Source organism: Poecilia mexicana, unplaced genomic scaffold, assembly GCF_051168715.1.
Source record: "Poecilia mexicana isolate PSO_F unplaced genomic scaffold, ASM5116871v1 scaffold_22, whole genome shotgun sequence".
NCBI classification, from domain to species: Eukaryota; Metazoa; Chordata; class Actinopteri; order Cyprinodontiformes; family Poeciliidae; genus Poecilia; species Poecilia mexicana.
In genome coordinates, this window is record NW_028263391.1 from 11,463,788 (window position 1) to 11,476,756 (window position 12,969).

At 41.0% G+C, this 12,969-nt stretch overlaps 1 protein-coding gene across 1 annotated transcript in view; it reads left to right on the forward strand.

The window, feature by feature from the left end:
* The window catches only part of spred1 (sprouty related EVH1 domain containing 1), a 53,966-nt gene that overhangs the window by 9,276 nt on the left and 31,721 nt on the right, over nucleotides 1–12,969 (forward strand). The window contains exon 2 of the mRNA XM_014995745.2: nucleotides 7,251–7,509. Coding sequence (XP_014851231.2) covers nucleotides 7,251–7,509 — 259 coding nt within the window. The remainder of the gene's footprint in view (nucleotides 1–7,250; nucleotides 7,510–12,969) is intronic.

A 12,969-nucleotide genomic window follows, 5' to 3' on the forward strand; every position in this document is an offset into this window, starting at 1 on the left:
AAGGTTTTCCAAACATTGGAAATATACATTCCCCATGGAGGTCTGCGCATACTCAAAGTGGACTCAAAGCCCCCAAACAGCTCATCAAACTTGTTAGTATCCATTCAGATTGTAGGAAATGAAGGAAATTATCATGAGAAATGTAGGCAAGGTATGCTTGACTATGAAATCTCAGCTGTCCGAAGACGGTGTGAACACACTGCAAGGCTCACCGAGTACGCAAAGTATGGATGAGTAAGTGGGAGTCTTCAGCAAGAAAGGTGAAGAAGCCTCTTTTCAGCCAGCTGACTGGCAGCCTGTAGCAATATGTAGAGGAGACCAAACAACCCCAGTTTGCTCTCTAATATCTCATTAAGTAGATTACAACATTACAACAAGTGTGGGGGAAATGTAGATTTTTAAAAAAAACCTTGATTTGCCCACATATACTCTAAAAGTAAATATGTCCATAATATGAAATCAGTCAGAAATACATAATTACATAAATATCATTGTGTTTTGACATAACTGTTGAAGACGGCGTTATTTTCTTTTAGGCAAAGAGAACTAGTCACAGCCAAAGTAGCTTTTGACGTAGAAATCCATGTTTTACCTACTTTACTGGTAATAGCTTTTTCTTTCTGCGGATAATCTATAGAATCGGATTGGGGATAAGTAGCTTGTGTTTATTTTCTCCAATGATATTTTAGTGATGTGGGTTTTTTTTTTTTTTTTTTTTTGGCCGTCTGTTAAAAAGTTCCACGAGCCAAAGTGGTCTAGCGGAGCTTGACTGAGCTTGACAGCCTTCCTCAAGTTTTTGATTTGAGCAAGAGATGGGGAGGAAAAGGGGTGATGGAGGAAAAAAAAGAGATGCGGGGTGGGGAGTAGGAGGGGAGGCAGCTTTTCTGGTCTTTTCAGATGCTAATGAAAGGACGAATGGTTTTCCAGCTTTTAGCTTGCAAAGTGTGTCTCCCTTGCAGCATGCTCTGCTGCCTGGACATTGTGGGAGGACAAAACTCCAGGCCCGGGATCCAATAACGTGAAATTTCAGCAGAGAAGCGGCCATTGTGTACAGAGAGGCAGCCGGGGAGGGCCTGTGTGGAAGGAGGAGGGGGGGGGGGAGAGGGGGAGAGGAGACGGAGTGGAGGAAAGGGAGGGTGGCTTGGCGAGCAACCAGGGGTCTGGCTACATCCTTTCTCTTTCCCCTTTCTTCCTCCTCTTCTTCGCTCTCTTCATCTTCCCTTCTTCTCCACCCTCTTGCCCACCCCGTCCTCCAGGACCCTCCAGCCCTTCAAACCCTCTGTGCTCCTCTTCACCACTCCCCTTTGGGTTGGAAAGCCCAAGACCGAGACGGGAGCAGAGCATAATTGCATGCTGAAGCCCAGTGAGCCATGGGCCGGAGCAGCAGACAAACGGTCACTTTGTCCACTTAGGAAATGGTTGTCCCAGGATCCCCCTTCTCCACCACACACTGGAGAAAGTGGCCTCAGGGCCCATGTCTCCCTGATCTGCGCATTCTTCTCCAGTGTCTCTTTCCTGTAAATCTATATTTATATTTACTACTTTGCGGGGGTTTTTTATTGATTAATTATAAGAAATACAGGAACTGTGGCGTTTTTTTGTGTATTAGAACAGTTGAACTAATTTGTAACTTTGCCTCAGGTGGAATTTTGAAAAGTGAAAAATTCACACATAAGTTTTCACATACCACACTCGACATTAGATTTTCTTCACACTTTTGCCTGATTTTCAGTGATGATTTTTCTATATACTTTAAAAATTTGTACTTTATTATAATACTTTTTTTTTTAAGTTTCCCTTCAGACATACGTGCGATCCTTATCTACAGTTGCCTCTCCCTGTCCTCCTCTGCTTCAGTCTCAGCAAACCCCTCAGTTTTTTTTGTTGTTTTTTTTTCCCCCTGCTTTGCTCGGAAATGAAGTCAGTCATCCAGCAGAATAACTTGGAATAATTCAGAATTGGGGGCTCCTTTCTTTCATCCTGCCCCACGCTCTCCCTCCCTCCCACCCCCTTTTTTCTCTTGCATGCCAAAGCCAGCTGATCTGCTTCCGCTCACAATTGTGTGTCCAGTTGACTGTGTGCTCTCAGCAAGGGGCGTGGAGGCCGGCTTTTGTCTCCACCATCCCTCGATGAGCTGTGAATGTGCACAGGGTGGACTGATAGACGCATGCAGAGCACTCTGTGTTTTAAGAAAGCAAGTTCACCGACTAAAGGGACAGCTTTATAAAGTTAAAATGTGTCGTTTGTAGAATCGTGGCATGCACCCTACATATTAAACTCTTTTAATAAGTAATAAAGAATGCTTTGCTTGTAAAAGTTTTATTTAAGAGGATCCGCATATCTGTTGTCCGGTTAACTTCCTCTCACGGCCCACCCCACCACCCCTCCTTCCTCAGAGTGTCATGGTTGCTGGCATGTGTATGATGGGAGGCCTGAAGGGTCAGGCCCTGGTCATTGTGCTCTGGTCATGGCTGACTGACACCACCGCCTGCCTTCTGTTCACCCCAGGGACCCCTGTCTGACTGACAGCCCCTTCTGCACCCAGCACCCGCATCCATTTATTGGTGTCCATAGAGGGGTGTTAGAGTAGCAGCAGCAGCATATCCCGATCACTGCCTGCTGCGGTGCCCCAAAACCTTATTTTTCATGACTGAACTGAGTTCTCTTGGACCGTTTCTTTGTCACTCATGTCATTAGATATCATCAGAATGGGGTGTTTTCTATGTGTGGTCATTAAAGGGAAGTTTGTTGAGGTTTTCCTGTTTTCTGAGTTTCCCATGACTAGTTGCTGTCAAATAAGCCCCGGGCAACACATTTAACCTGTCTAGACGTTTGGCTGGTGGTACATTTTCAGCTTTTGAAAATTTATAAAAAATGCTAATGATTAGAAGTATAAAATTTGGTAAATGTTTTTCAGTTGGGTCCAAATTTAAAGACAACTGGGCATGTCTACATTTAGTATTTCAGATATGTCCAACTTTCAATCTTTTTGACCTGCCGATGCAGATCTTGGTCAAGTTTCTCTAAAAAACTGTAATAAACTTTGTCAAAATGTTTTTTTTTTCCTTCCTGCCATGAGAAGTCAAACATTTATAGTAGGATATGGTAGGTGATGCAACACCATAGAGAAAGAGATTATTTATTGTAAGGTAAGGACTTATTCATTTGAAAATATTTTAGAGTTAACATTTTAGCCTGAATAAAGTAATGTTCATTATTGACTGTAAATTTCTATGTTTATTCCTTAGATCAAAATACTACTACTATGACAGCACTACACAATTTTTGTTTCCAGGTGAGAGGGGGGGGGTGTTGTTCTAAAAATTTAAAGTAAAAAAAAAAATCCTTCTCATCCTCTGGCACTGCAGTTTGGTTTAAGGAGGTAATTTAATTTTATGAAATTTTTTTTTACTGCCAAGTCAACATTTTTAAGTTTGAAGCTGAAAAACATAACAGAAATGACCTTGAAGGAGACAATTTTCACTGACTTTTTTTTTTTTTTTTACCAATCCATAACTCAAAATGTAATATAATTGCCTTGCTGATAACAGTTAGTGGTAGTTACTGATCGCCGTTTCTTTGCACTGGATGATTTCCATCCAAATAAATATTTCCCAAACAATACTATCAAACATTCCTGTAGAGAACATGTTGCTACATCGTTTCCCAGTGCAAAACAAAGAGAAGTACATTGTTGTTGGCTTGTATTGCTAATTGTGGTTAGCCTGCACAAAAAGTAAAAGAGTTTCCCAACTTGTACCAACTAGAACACGGGTTAATTTGGTGTTTATGTCATTCCCACGGTTTCCTGGGTCAATTTCACCGTTCGTTTTTTCTTATGAGACATCTCTGATGACGCACAGATCAGTGTGCTTGAGCAGCCCATCCTTTTGGCTGTTGCTGCTAATTATCTCTACATCAAAATGTGAAAGGGCAAAATGACTAGCAAAGTCTTATATTGTAGCAACCTGAATGAACGTCTGACATTCCTCAGTAAAAAAAAAAAAAAAATGTTGTTCTCTCTGACTTTATTTGTAAGCACTTCACTGATGAGGAAATGAACTAGCTTTCAGCGATACTTTCCATGTTGAAGAACATTGTGGTTAGTGTGACCTTGTGGTGCATCTTACATCTTGATACATGTATGTATTGTCAATTAGCTATGATAAAGCCTCAAATTATGTCACCTATAGCCCCACATATAGCTGTCTACTTTTTTGCTAAGTTTATGCTGTTTTCAAGCTTCTTAGGGAAATAATAGATTTTGTAGTTCCTCATTTCTCTTCTTGCTAGCCCTTTTTGTGCATATCACTCGTCCGTATTTTAATGTGCAGCATACTCAATGATTTGCTGCATTTCTTTGGCTGCAAACACACATCTCTAAAGCAGTGAGTTCAAACCCACAGCTAAACTCTAGAAAGCACAGGAAACCCTGCTTGATTCACATTTTTTTTTTATAAAGCTAGTTAGTTTCTGTGTTGTCAATTTTGTTAGTAGATGAAATTCTTGACTTGAACAATAGAACAGATTAAAATAGGATAAATCAACAAGATGAGACAAAAGTTCACATTTCAAATTTCCTGTCATAGTCTTCTTGTGTTTTAAGTAACGTAAATTGTTGGACTTTTATAAAACCTTTAACAGAAGGTTTTGTCTGGGATGTTGGCTGTCCTGAAGGCACCACGCTTTTCTAAGTTTCTCAACATATACTTGTATTTCTAGATCAATTTAAAAACACAGGTTTCTATATTGCTTATATGAAAAGAATATCTATTACAATGTCATTCAGTTCAGTATATCTAGGACAAATCGCTTAAATATTATGAATATAGTAAGTAATGTTTAGAACTGCTTGTTTCAAAGTCTTTTTGATAAATATGACGGGGTGTCCCGGTTTTATTTCAGTATGGTACACTTGTGTATTAATGACCAAATAGAAATAATACCCTTCCTCTTGAAGGTGGTGTGCGTTTGATTTTGCCAGTGGGATCTTTTGTTATGTTTTTTTAAATGTGGTGCTCTTGTGTTGTTGGCGCCAGGAGCTTTCACATGAAGGCAGATACGGTCGCTGGGAGTGAAAATCCTCTCGCTCGGTGTCTGATTCACGTTTGGCCGCTGCTCGTGACATTCTTTGCAAACACTTCACATTCTGACATCATCTCTGCTGGTTAAACTGACCAGAGAGCAGTTTGTCACAGGAAGTCATCTGCTCGCAAACATCTCCAGCTATTTTCTGCTTGGTTTGGTAATCTTCCTCATCTTTAATGTATTACTAGTCCTCAGCACGCCTTGACCTTTGTCATTTCCGGTGGCCCTGTTCACTGTTACCTCATCAGGGAACAATCTGAGTAAAGGTGAGAAAACAAGAGCAGAAACGGAACAAAGTCAAACTTAATCTTTGATTTTTTTTAAATGAGCAATTATTGGAATAGATATCAAACAAACTGTTTTACTCTTATCCTACCATACACAGAGTTTCAGCTTTGCCTTTAAGTCCTCTGTGGCGGTTGTGCTTTTAACTTTTCACTTGATTTATTGATTTAACCTGCAAAACCACCAATCTTCAGTTTACTTACAACTGTTTATTTACTAGGACAGAAAACTTGCTGTTTGTTAGCAGAATTTCATGTTAAGAAGTTCTGAGAAATGATAAAACACATGCAGCTTTTCCTTCAAGGGTGTAATCCTTTTCACCTGCTTCAAAAATCTTAAAAGTAGATCATAAGTAAGATGACGTTAAAACACTAACCACGCCATTTTCCGAACACACTATGATTAACATTGAGCTGCATTTCCATCGGAACATGCTGGTGTTGGTGAGTTGCAGTCCACACAAATCCCTCAATAGAAATATCAGGTGTATATATAAATATATGAATATTTATATCTGCTTAAACTCCGAGAAAATCTAAATTAAATGAAGAGAAAAACCTTTTAGTGTACGTCTCATTTGTTTTAAATCTGACTATATATGTCAACTGCGTTACTTTACGTAAGCTGTTGGATTATTATTATTTATTTTTTTGGTGTTTAATTGCAGTTTTATTATGCATGTGATATGATATGCATATGAAAGGATTGTCTTAAAAGTTTTATTTTGTGATTCAAAGGGGAAAGGGGAGAATGATGTACTCTCTAGTTTAAAACCTCTGCTTTCGTTGAAAGCTTTGGATTCAGCTGTGGCCATAGACTGAACATGACCACATGGTCAGTCACCCTCTGGCTGGGGTTAAAGACACACTGACAACTTCAGACAGCTTTTAGCCTGTTATGTGAGATGACACAATGAATTTAGGAACATTATTGTTGTTATTATTTCCTATGTGTTTCTTGAATATGTTACATCTATAATGCTCAAATGGAGTTGATTTGTCATTAAAAAAACACATCTGTTGCGGAATTTAGGCAAATCTGTTTTCAGAGTTTTTTAAGTAAACACATTCTTGATGTAAAAAAAAATATATATATATATATATTTTTTTGTTAAAACAATTAGCCGAAATGCTTTGTAAACCGAACTCATTTTAGATGTAGTTTGTCACCTATAGAACATGACCCGGTTTTGTTGTAAAACCCCGTCAAAAACAAACCCCGTCAAAAACAAACCCCGTCAAAAACAAGGCTCACGTTTATCTGACTCTGGCGACATGATATGTGGCAACATTTGGCGCTAATAGAACGCAACGGTTTGAGACAACAACCAGGTCAGACTGGAGTGGAACTCATTATCTCAGTTACATGGAAGTCTGTGAAATGTTGCTTGTCCACCAAAACATTCACTAGAGGCTCGACTCTTGAACCTTTAGTGATGTCGTTAAAAAAGAAAAAAAAAGCAACATAAATTTTATGTTTTTATGTTATCTTGCTGTGGAAATCTATCCTTTATTGTCCAGCTTTCTTTTTATTGCACCTGTAACTGTACTCTGCTACATCATAGTAAATATAGTATAATGCATAATACTCTTTTGTGACTAGTTTTTAGCTAATGATAAATCGGTCAGTCTCAAACCTGTGTTATTGTTGTCAGTATCCAAATGTAAACTACAACCTTATTCTTTGGGAAGATTCTCATCCTAGTGTTGGGTTTAGTATAGATAGTATGTCAGCTAATGCTATGGGACCTAGCTGACGCAAACGAGGGAATAAATGCAGCCAATTTGTAAATATCGTTTGTTTTGCACAGTGTAGCTAACTCCATTTCTTTTCATTCTTTCCCCCTCTGCTTGTCTTCTTCCCTTGCTCTCATGCAGTGACAGTTATGCGCGTGTGAGAGCAGTGGTCATGACTCGGGATGACTCCAGCGGTGGGTGGCTTCCCTTGGGGGGTGGAGGACTTAGCTGTGTCACCGTCTACAAGGTCAGCCGGGCAGAGGACAACAACAGCACCCACAGCGGAGGCAGCGGAGGAAGCGGCAGCAACCTCAGCCCCTGTAGTTCCACTCCCAGTCCGAGTCCCAGTCCCACCGCTGTGGAGTTCCACATCAGGGGAGAGAGACTCAAAGACAAACTGGTGAGAGAATGTAAAGCCTGCACCATGAGTTCACTGCATTGCATGCACTCATATTAACAGTGTGCATACAGTTTCATTGAAAAGTCTGCATACAATGGAAAAACGCATGATTACGTTGTAGCAAAATGGTTGAATTTCAAGTGCGGTTTTCTTATCAATACAAGCTCATACATACATTCTCCTAAGTCTTTAAGTAATTGGTGTTTTAGGATGTACTTTTACCTTAAAACCTTATTAGCTTTTAGTTGATGATAAATAACATTAGTAGGTTTTGTCATTTTCATTTTAGAAGGGTTCATTTGACAGCACTCAATCAATTGACCAATGGGAATACCCCAAAAAAACTCAATGAAAACCTAAAAAGGCGAATTTTAGATTTACCCAAAAAGCTGTCTGAAGTCATTTCTAAAGAGCAGATTCCCGAGACCTCCAGTTTGAAATAATGTTCTCAAGTTATTCAGGCTTGTCACCGCTGCGCCGGCATAAATTAAAGAAACTATCCGGGACAAACAGCCAAGGAATAACCAGGGCTCAAGTCTGCCATTAATAGGAAAAAGCAAGAACATATCCTCTATTCCAGAAGAATCTGTACGGTTAGGCAAGATGAAGATGGAGCATCTTAGCCTCAATGATAAGTATTTCTAAAGAAGTTAATGTGAGATGTTAAACGCAACATTGTACATGTGGATGGAAAAGTAAAGGAGAAATATCAGCAGCTACATAATTAAACCATTGACAATGATCCTAAACACACATCAAGATAGTTTTTTGAATGGATGAACTGGGCTAACATCTGGAATGGCCTTTCTGCCAGAACCTTTTAAAAGTGGGGTCATTCCCGGAAACCAGCAATTTTTTATGAACTCTACTCGTTCTGATAGCAAGAGTAGTGAAATATCAAGAGAGAATAATACAAGTTGAACACGGGTGGGGACGTATGCGCATATTTGATTCTGTACAGATGAGAAAAATGTAACACAAAATTCTAAATTGTACACCTCGTTTAAAATGAATGCAAGCTGTATGACTGCTGCACTCTGGCAAAAGATGATTCAAATAAATCATTAAAATCCCAAAACGAGCATCCCATCTACACAATGAGTCTGCAGACATAATTCTGAAAGGAACTGTACAAATAAATTCACATTAATTTTCACACTCTTTCCAGACGTGCCCTTTAAAGCGCAATAATTTGTGCAAATGATAAACAGCGCGTTCTGTCGAGCAGGATCATTGTGAGCCCAGCTTTCCCAGACTCCTGTCCCTCGCTGCCTCACTCACACTTTCAGCCACACAGGAAGTGTGTTTTGGCTCTCCTCTGTGGCCCAGGTAACTGAAAATAGGAGCAAACTGCGTGACGTTGTGATGCACGATGACTTCATCGGGGAGAAGGCCACATTACTCAGATGAGAATGTGGGATGAGGGATGTGAGAAAGTCAAAAAGCATGGCAGGATTCTGGAAGATTTAACCCAACTTTTTACACAATATTTTCCTTCAGTAAAACATTTTTCTTTCTTTTTTTTTATGAATGCAGAAAAGAAAAGAGCAGCTAGCTGGGGTAATAATTATCACAGATTGAGCATTTGTTGTTTTTGCTTCTTACTAATTACTTTTATGTCCTAGACTGAGTTGTCCTTTAGTAACAGTCAGCAGTTTGACCTCTGACCTCTGTGTGTGTTGCCCCTCTGGCACACTGAACGCCAAGTTCCAGGAAACGGCTGGAGCTGCATTTTGCGTGACAGCTCCGCTGATATAAGTGTGGATGTGTGAGAATGAAGTACACTGTGAATATTGTTGTCTCTTACTAGAGCGCTTCAAAAATAAAAGTTGCTCAGAGTACTATAATCCGTTTGCATCTATTTAAAATGTTTGTAAAAGAAAAAAGTGTAAAATCTTGACAGTTATTGAAATGCATGATTTAAACCACTTATTTCTCACGCTGTGTTAAACAGTAACACATAAGATATAAGCTGAAGTTATTTATATTCTGTATTATCAGTCTATTTCTTCTCGAGTAGCTGAATTTCTTGTCATTACTGTGCACATTAGATGCAAGCCAGATCCAGTAGATAAAGTTTAGAATATCTTTGTTCTGCGGTAATGCGAGTGTAAATCTCTTGGTGTGAGAAATGTTGGATGCCAGATCACAGAGGAGAGGCCACCACGATGCACAGAATCTGGCAACCCCAGACTATCTGACTTTTAGAGCCTTGTTACACGGGCGCCTGAATCACCGCTTTCATCTTTATTGACTGAAGCTTATTTACGCGCGTTTCATGTCTGTGACGGGTTTGTGTTTTGTGCGTTGCTACACAAGCACGCGTGTGGCACAGGAAAAGGGTGTGACGAGAACGCCGTTGTTCAGACGCGGCGCAGACGTGGTTCAGAGACCCCGGCAACTGTTCTGGGATGTGGTGAAACACTCCGATCACCGCCAGGGTCCCCAGTCGCCACAACAAACACCCGGCCATATGTAGGTCTGTCGGGATGCCACCCAGTGCCAGGGTGTTGGCGTCAACCTCAGTGCTACCAATTGTCTGAGGGCCTCAGAGGGATGACTCCAAGGAAACAGCAAACCACATACTAATGTTAGCCAGCGAGGAAGAAACACTCAATATCAGGGCCTGCCGCTACAGAATTTCTTGTTGCCACAGTTTTACAACAGAAACGCTTTTGTTTTTATTGGAGAGTTAAGCAAACCTGTAATTTGAAGAAGTATTTTTTTTTATTTTATTTTGACTGATCAAAAATGAAATCGGACTACGGCGTTTCAGACATGGCTGCCGTTCCCCCAAGACACCGCCCCTGACTTCTGACAAAAGTGGTTCTTTCATCTGCCCCAGCAGCATGACAGTTCTGATGCAACACTTGTTCTCGGTGCCAGGTCCAGAGTTTCTCTGGGTTCAAACATGAAGAACTATTTAGTAACATCCAGAACCAATTAAGTGCTGTCGCTAGTTTGGTGGAAAAGGCTTTTTTTTTATTGAAAGCTCTGCCAGTAACACCCAGTACACTCATCTTCCCATCAGCTCATATCAGCTTCCCTTACAGCATGATGCTGCCACCACCATGCCCTTTACTGTTAAGGGTGTTGATTATCTGGCAGAAAGCTTGAAATTGACCTCATCCTGACCTGTGGATCTCTGGAGTTCCCATGAGTCTATTTGCTCCTCCTTATGAAAAGGTGTTATCATTTTCTAATTTACAGCTATGCCCTGGTGTGTGCCGGTCGTTATCAAACAAACAAAATAGATACACCGAAGCCTGTGTTTGTGACACATTACAGTCTTAATACTTTTCCAACACACTGTGTGGTTTACGCACACCTGCCAGCCTGAATTAAGCAGCAAAGCAAAATGCCGTTATCAGGTGACTGAGGACACATAAGATGCGAGAGGAATTCAAAGAGAAAAGAATGGCTTCTAATCAAAGAGCAGGAAGTGGAGGTGGAGCCATAAAGATGGGAGACGGAAGAAAAGAGGTGGAGGGGTTTTGTCTATAAGCGCAGTGATGCGGCACAGAGTGTGCTGGTGATGACTCAGCTGGCTCTCCATATAGCCACCAATCACTCGCCGACTTCCTCCCTGCTTCTCTCCCTCCTCTCTTTCTCTCACTCTCGCCTCTCCTAAAACTACAGACCTAATTGGTGGACGTTGACTGACCATACCAGCTCTTGGATTATGATAAATCTCTGACTAAGCTCTCGACCTCAGCACCTTAACTTTTCACCACAGGTAGCCTTTGAGCTGTAAATGTGGTGGTGTCTAGGATTACTCCGAATAGCTGCATCTCAGTGTTTCATGTAATCATTTTAACTCATATATTAGCAGGCTAAATTTTAATATTTAGCTTTCAAAAGGTGATTTTTTTTTTTTTTAAATGACCATCAAATGAGGTTTCTCGACACAAAGCGTTCGGTGCGTTCTCTGGTTTACTTTTTCCCCTGCTTTGTTTCATTGTGTTTGGTCCCAATCGGTCTTGTCTTACAATATCACCGTTCTGCACGGATCTCGCGTCCAGCCGTCTTTGTCCCTCACCTCATTTAACACATCCTGTCTGTGTTCGCTTTCTGTCTGCTTCTCTGGAAAGGTGGCTCCTCCTCCTCTGCTCTTTTCTTTGAGCACATTGTGGAATGTGGTGTTAAGTGTCATCCCGCCATGCAACCGTGATACTTCTTCCTCTGTCAGGCGTTGCTGCGACGCTCACCTTACTAGCTCTGGCTCCATTCAGTCTCGCCTCCACAGTCACCCCCAGAGGCACTATGCGCCCCCATCCTTATCCCCCCCCCTCCCCCCATCCCGCCTCGTCACCCCATCCTCTCCACATCCCCATCCCTCTCGTCTTCCCTCCCTTTATCCTTCAGCTCTGGGAAAACACACAAGCATAACCCTTGGCCCGTCTTTTCTTCTTTAAGAAAGGTACGGGGACATGCTGAGAGGTTACAAAGCAGCTCGCCCAGATAGAATGACATGTCCACTCTTTCGTGAAACTTACCATCAACATTTTCAATCCCTTCCAATACTCAGACCTGAGCAGGCTCGCATTCATCGAGTATTGGCTAGGAACCGTTACCCGCCAGATTACAGACAGTGTCTTCATTTTAATTACACCGGCTACAGCATCTGCTCGTTCTCGTCCTTTGTGTCGCCGTGTGCGCGCTCCGACATCCACACTCGGTTAAGTCACCTCTCGTGCATGTCAGAGAAAACCTCACCGAGAGTAATGGCCGTCTCTCATTTCATTTAATCTACCCAGAGGAAGACCAGCAGGCAGCCCAGTAACCCTGATTAATAATAGGCTTTGGAAGCACAGCCTCTTTTCCGCCCTGCTCTCGGGAATTCCTGGCTTTAAAACATTCCCACACACACCTGGTCTCCTGAAACCTCTCCTCTTCAACTTTTGGGATGACCGAGTTGAGATGCGATTAAATCCTTATATTGTAGTAACCTTGAAGAAATGTAGTTTGATGCTTTTAATAAAAAAATATGAAAAAAATAAGTTTTTATTTTTATTTCAGGCAAAAACAGCTATTGCCAGAATAATGCTATTTATTGATTATTACATGTATAAGAGTTATCCTCAGCATTGTACTTCCCTTAATACTCAGATTTAACCAGAACTGTAGCAGAAACACCCATGAAATGTAGTGTTTATTTCACAAATTATAATTATTTTCCCTCATCTTTGTGGGGCAACACTGGGAGTGTAACAAGGTAAATTAGCTGGGCTATCTGCTCTGGTAGCCAGAGCTACTGAAGTTTTTAAACAGCAATACCTTAATTTTATGGGTGCTGCTCCTTTAGTTATGACTGTCTGTGTTATTTGTGAGTGGAAATATTACAGATAACTACTTGCCTTTCTTAGAAGTGTGTCAAAAGTGCAGTAACCTTTCAGTTTGATGTTCAACAGAATGCATGTTGTATTCATCCGCAACGACAAAAAAATGTGAATACGTTTC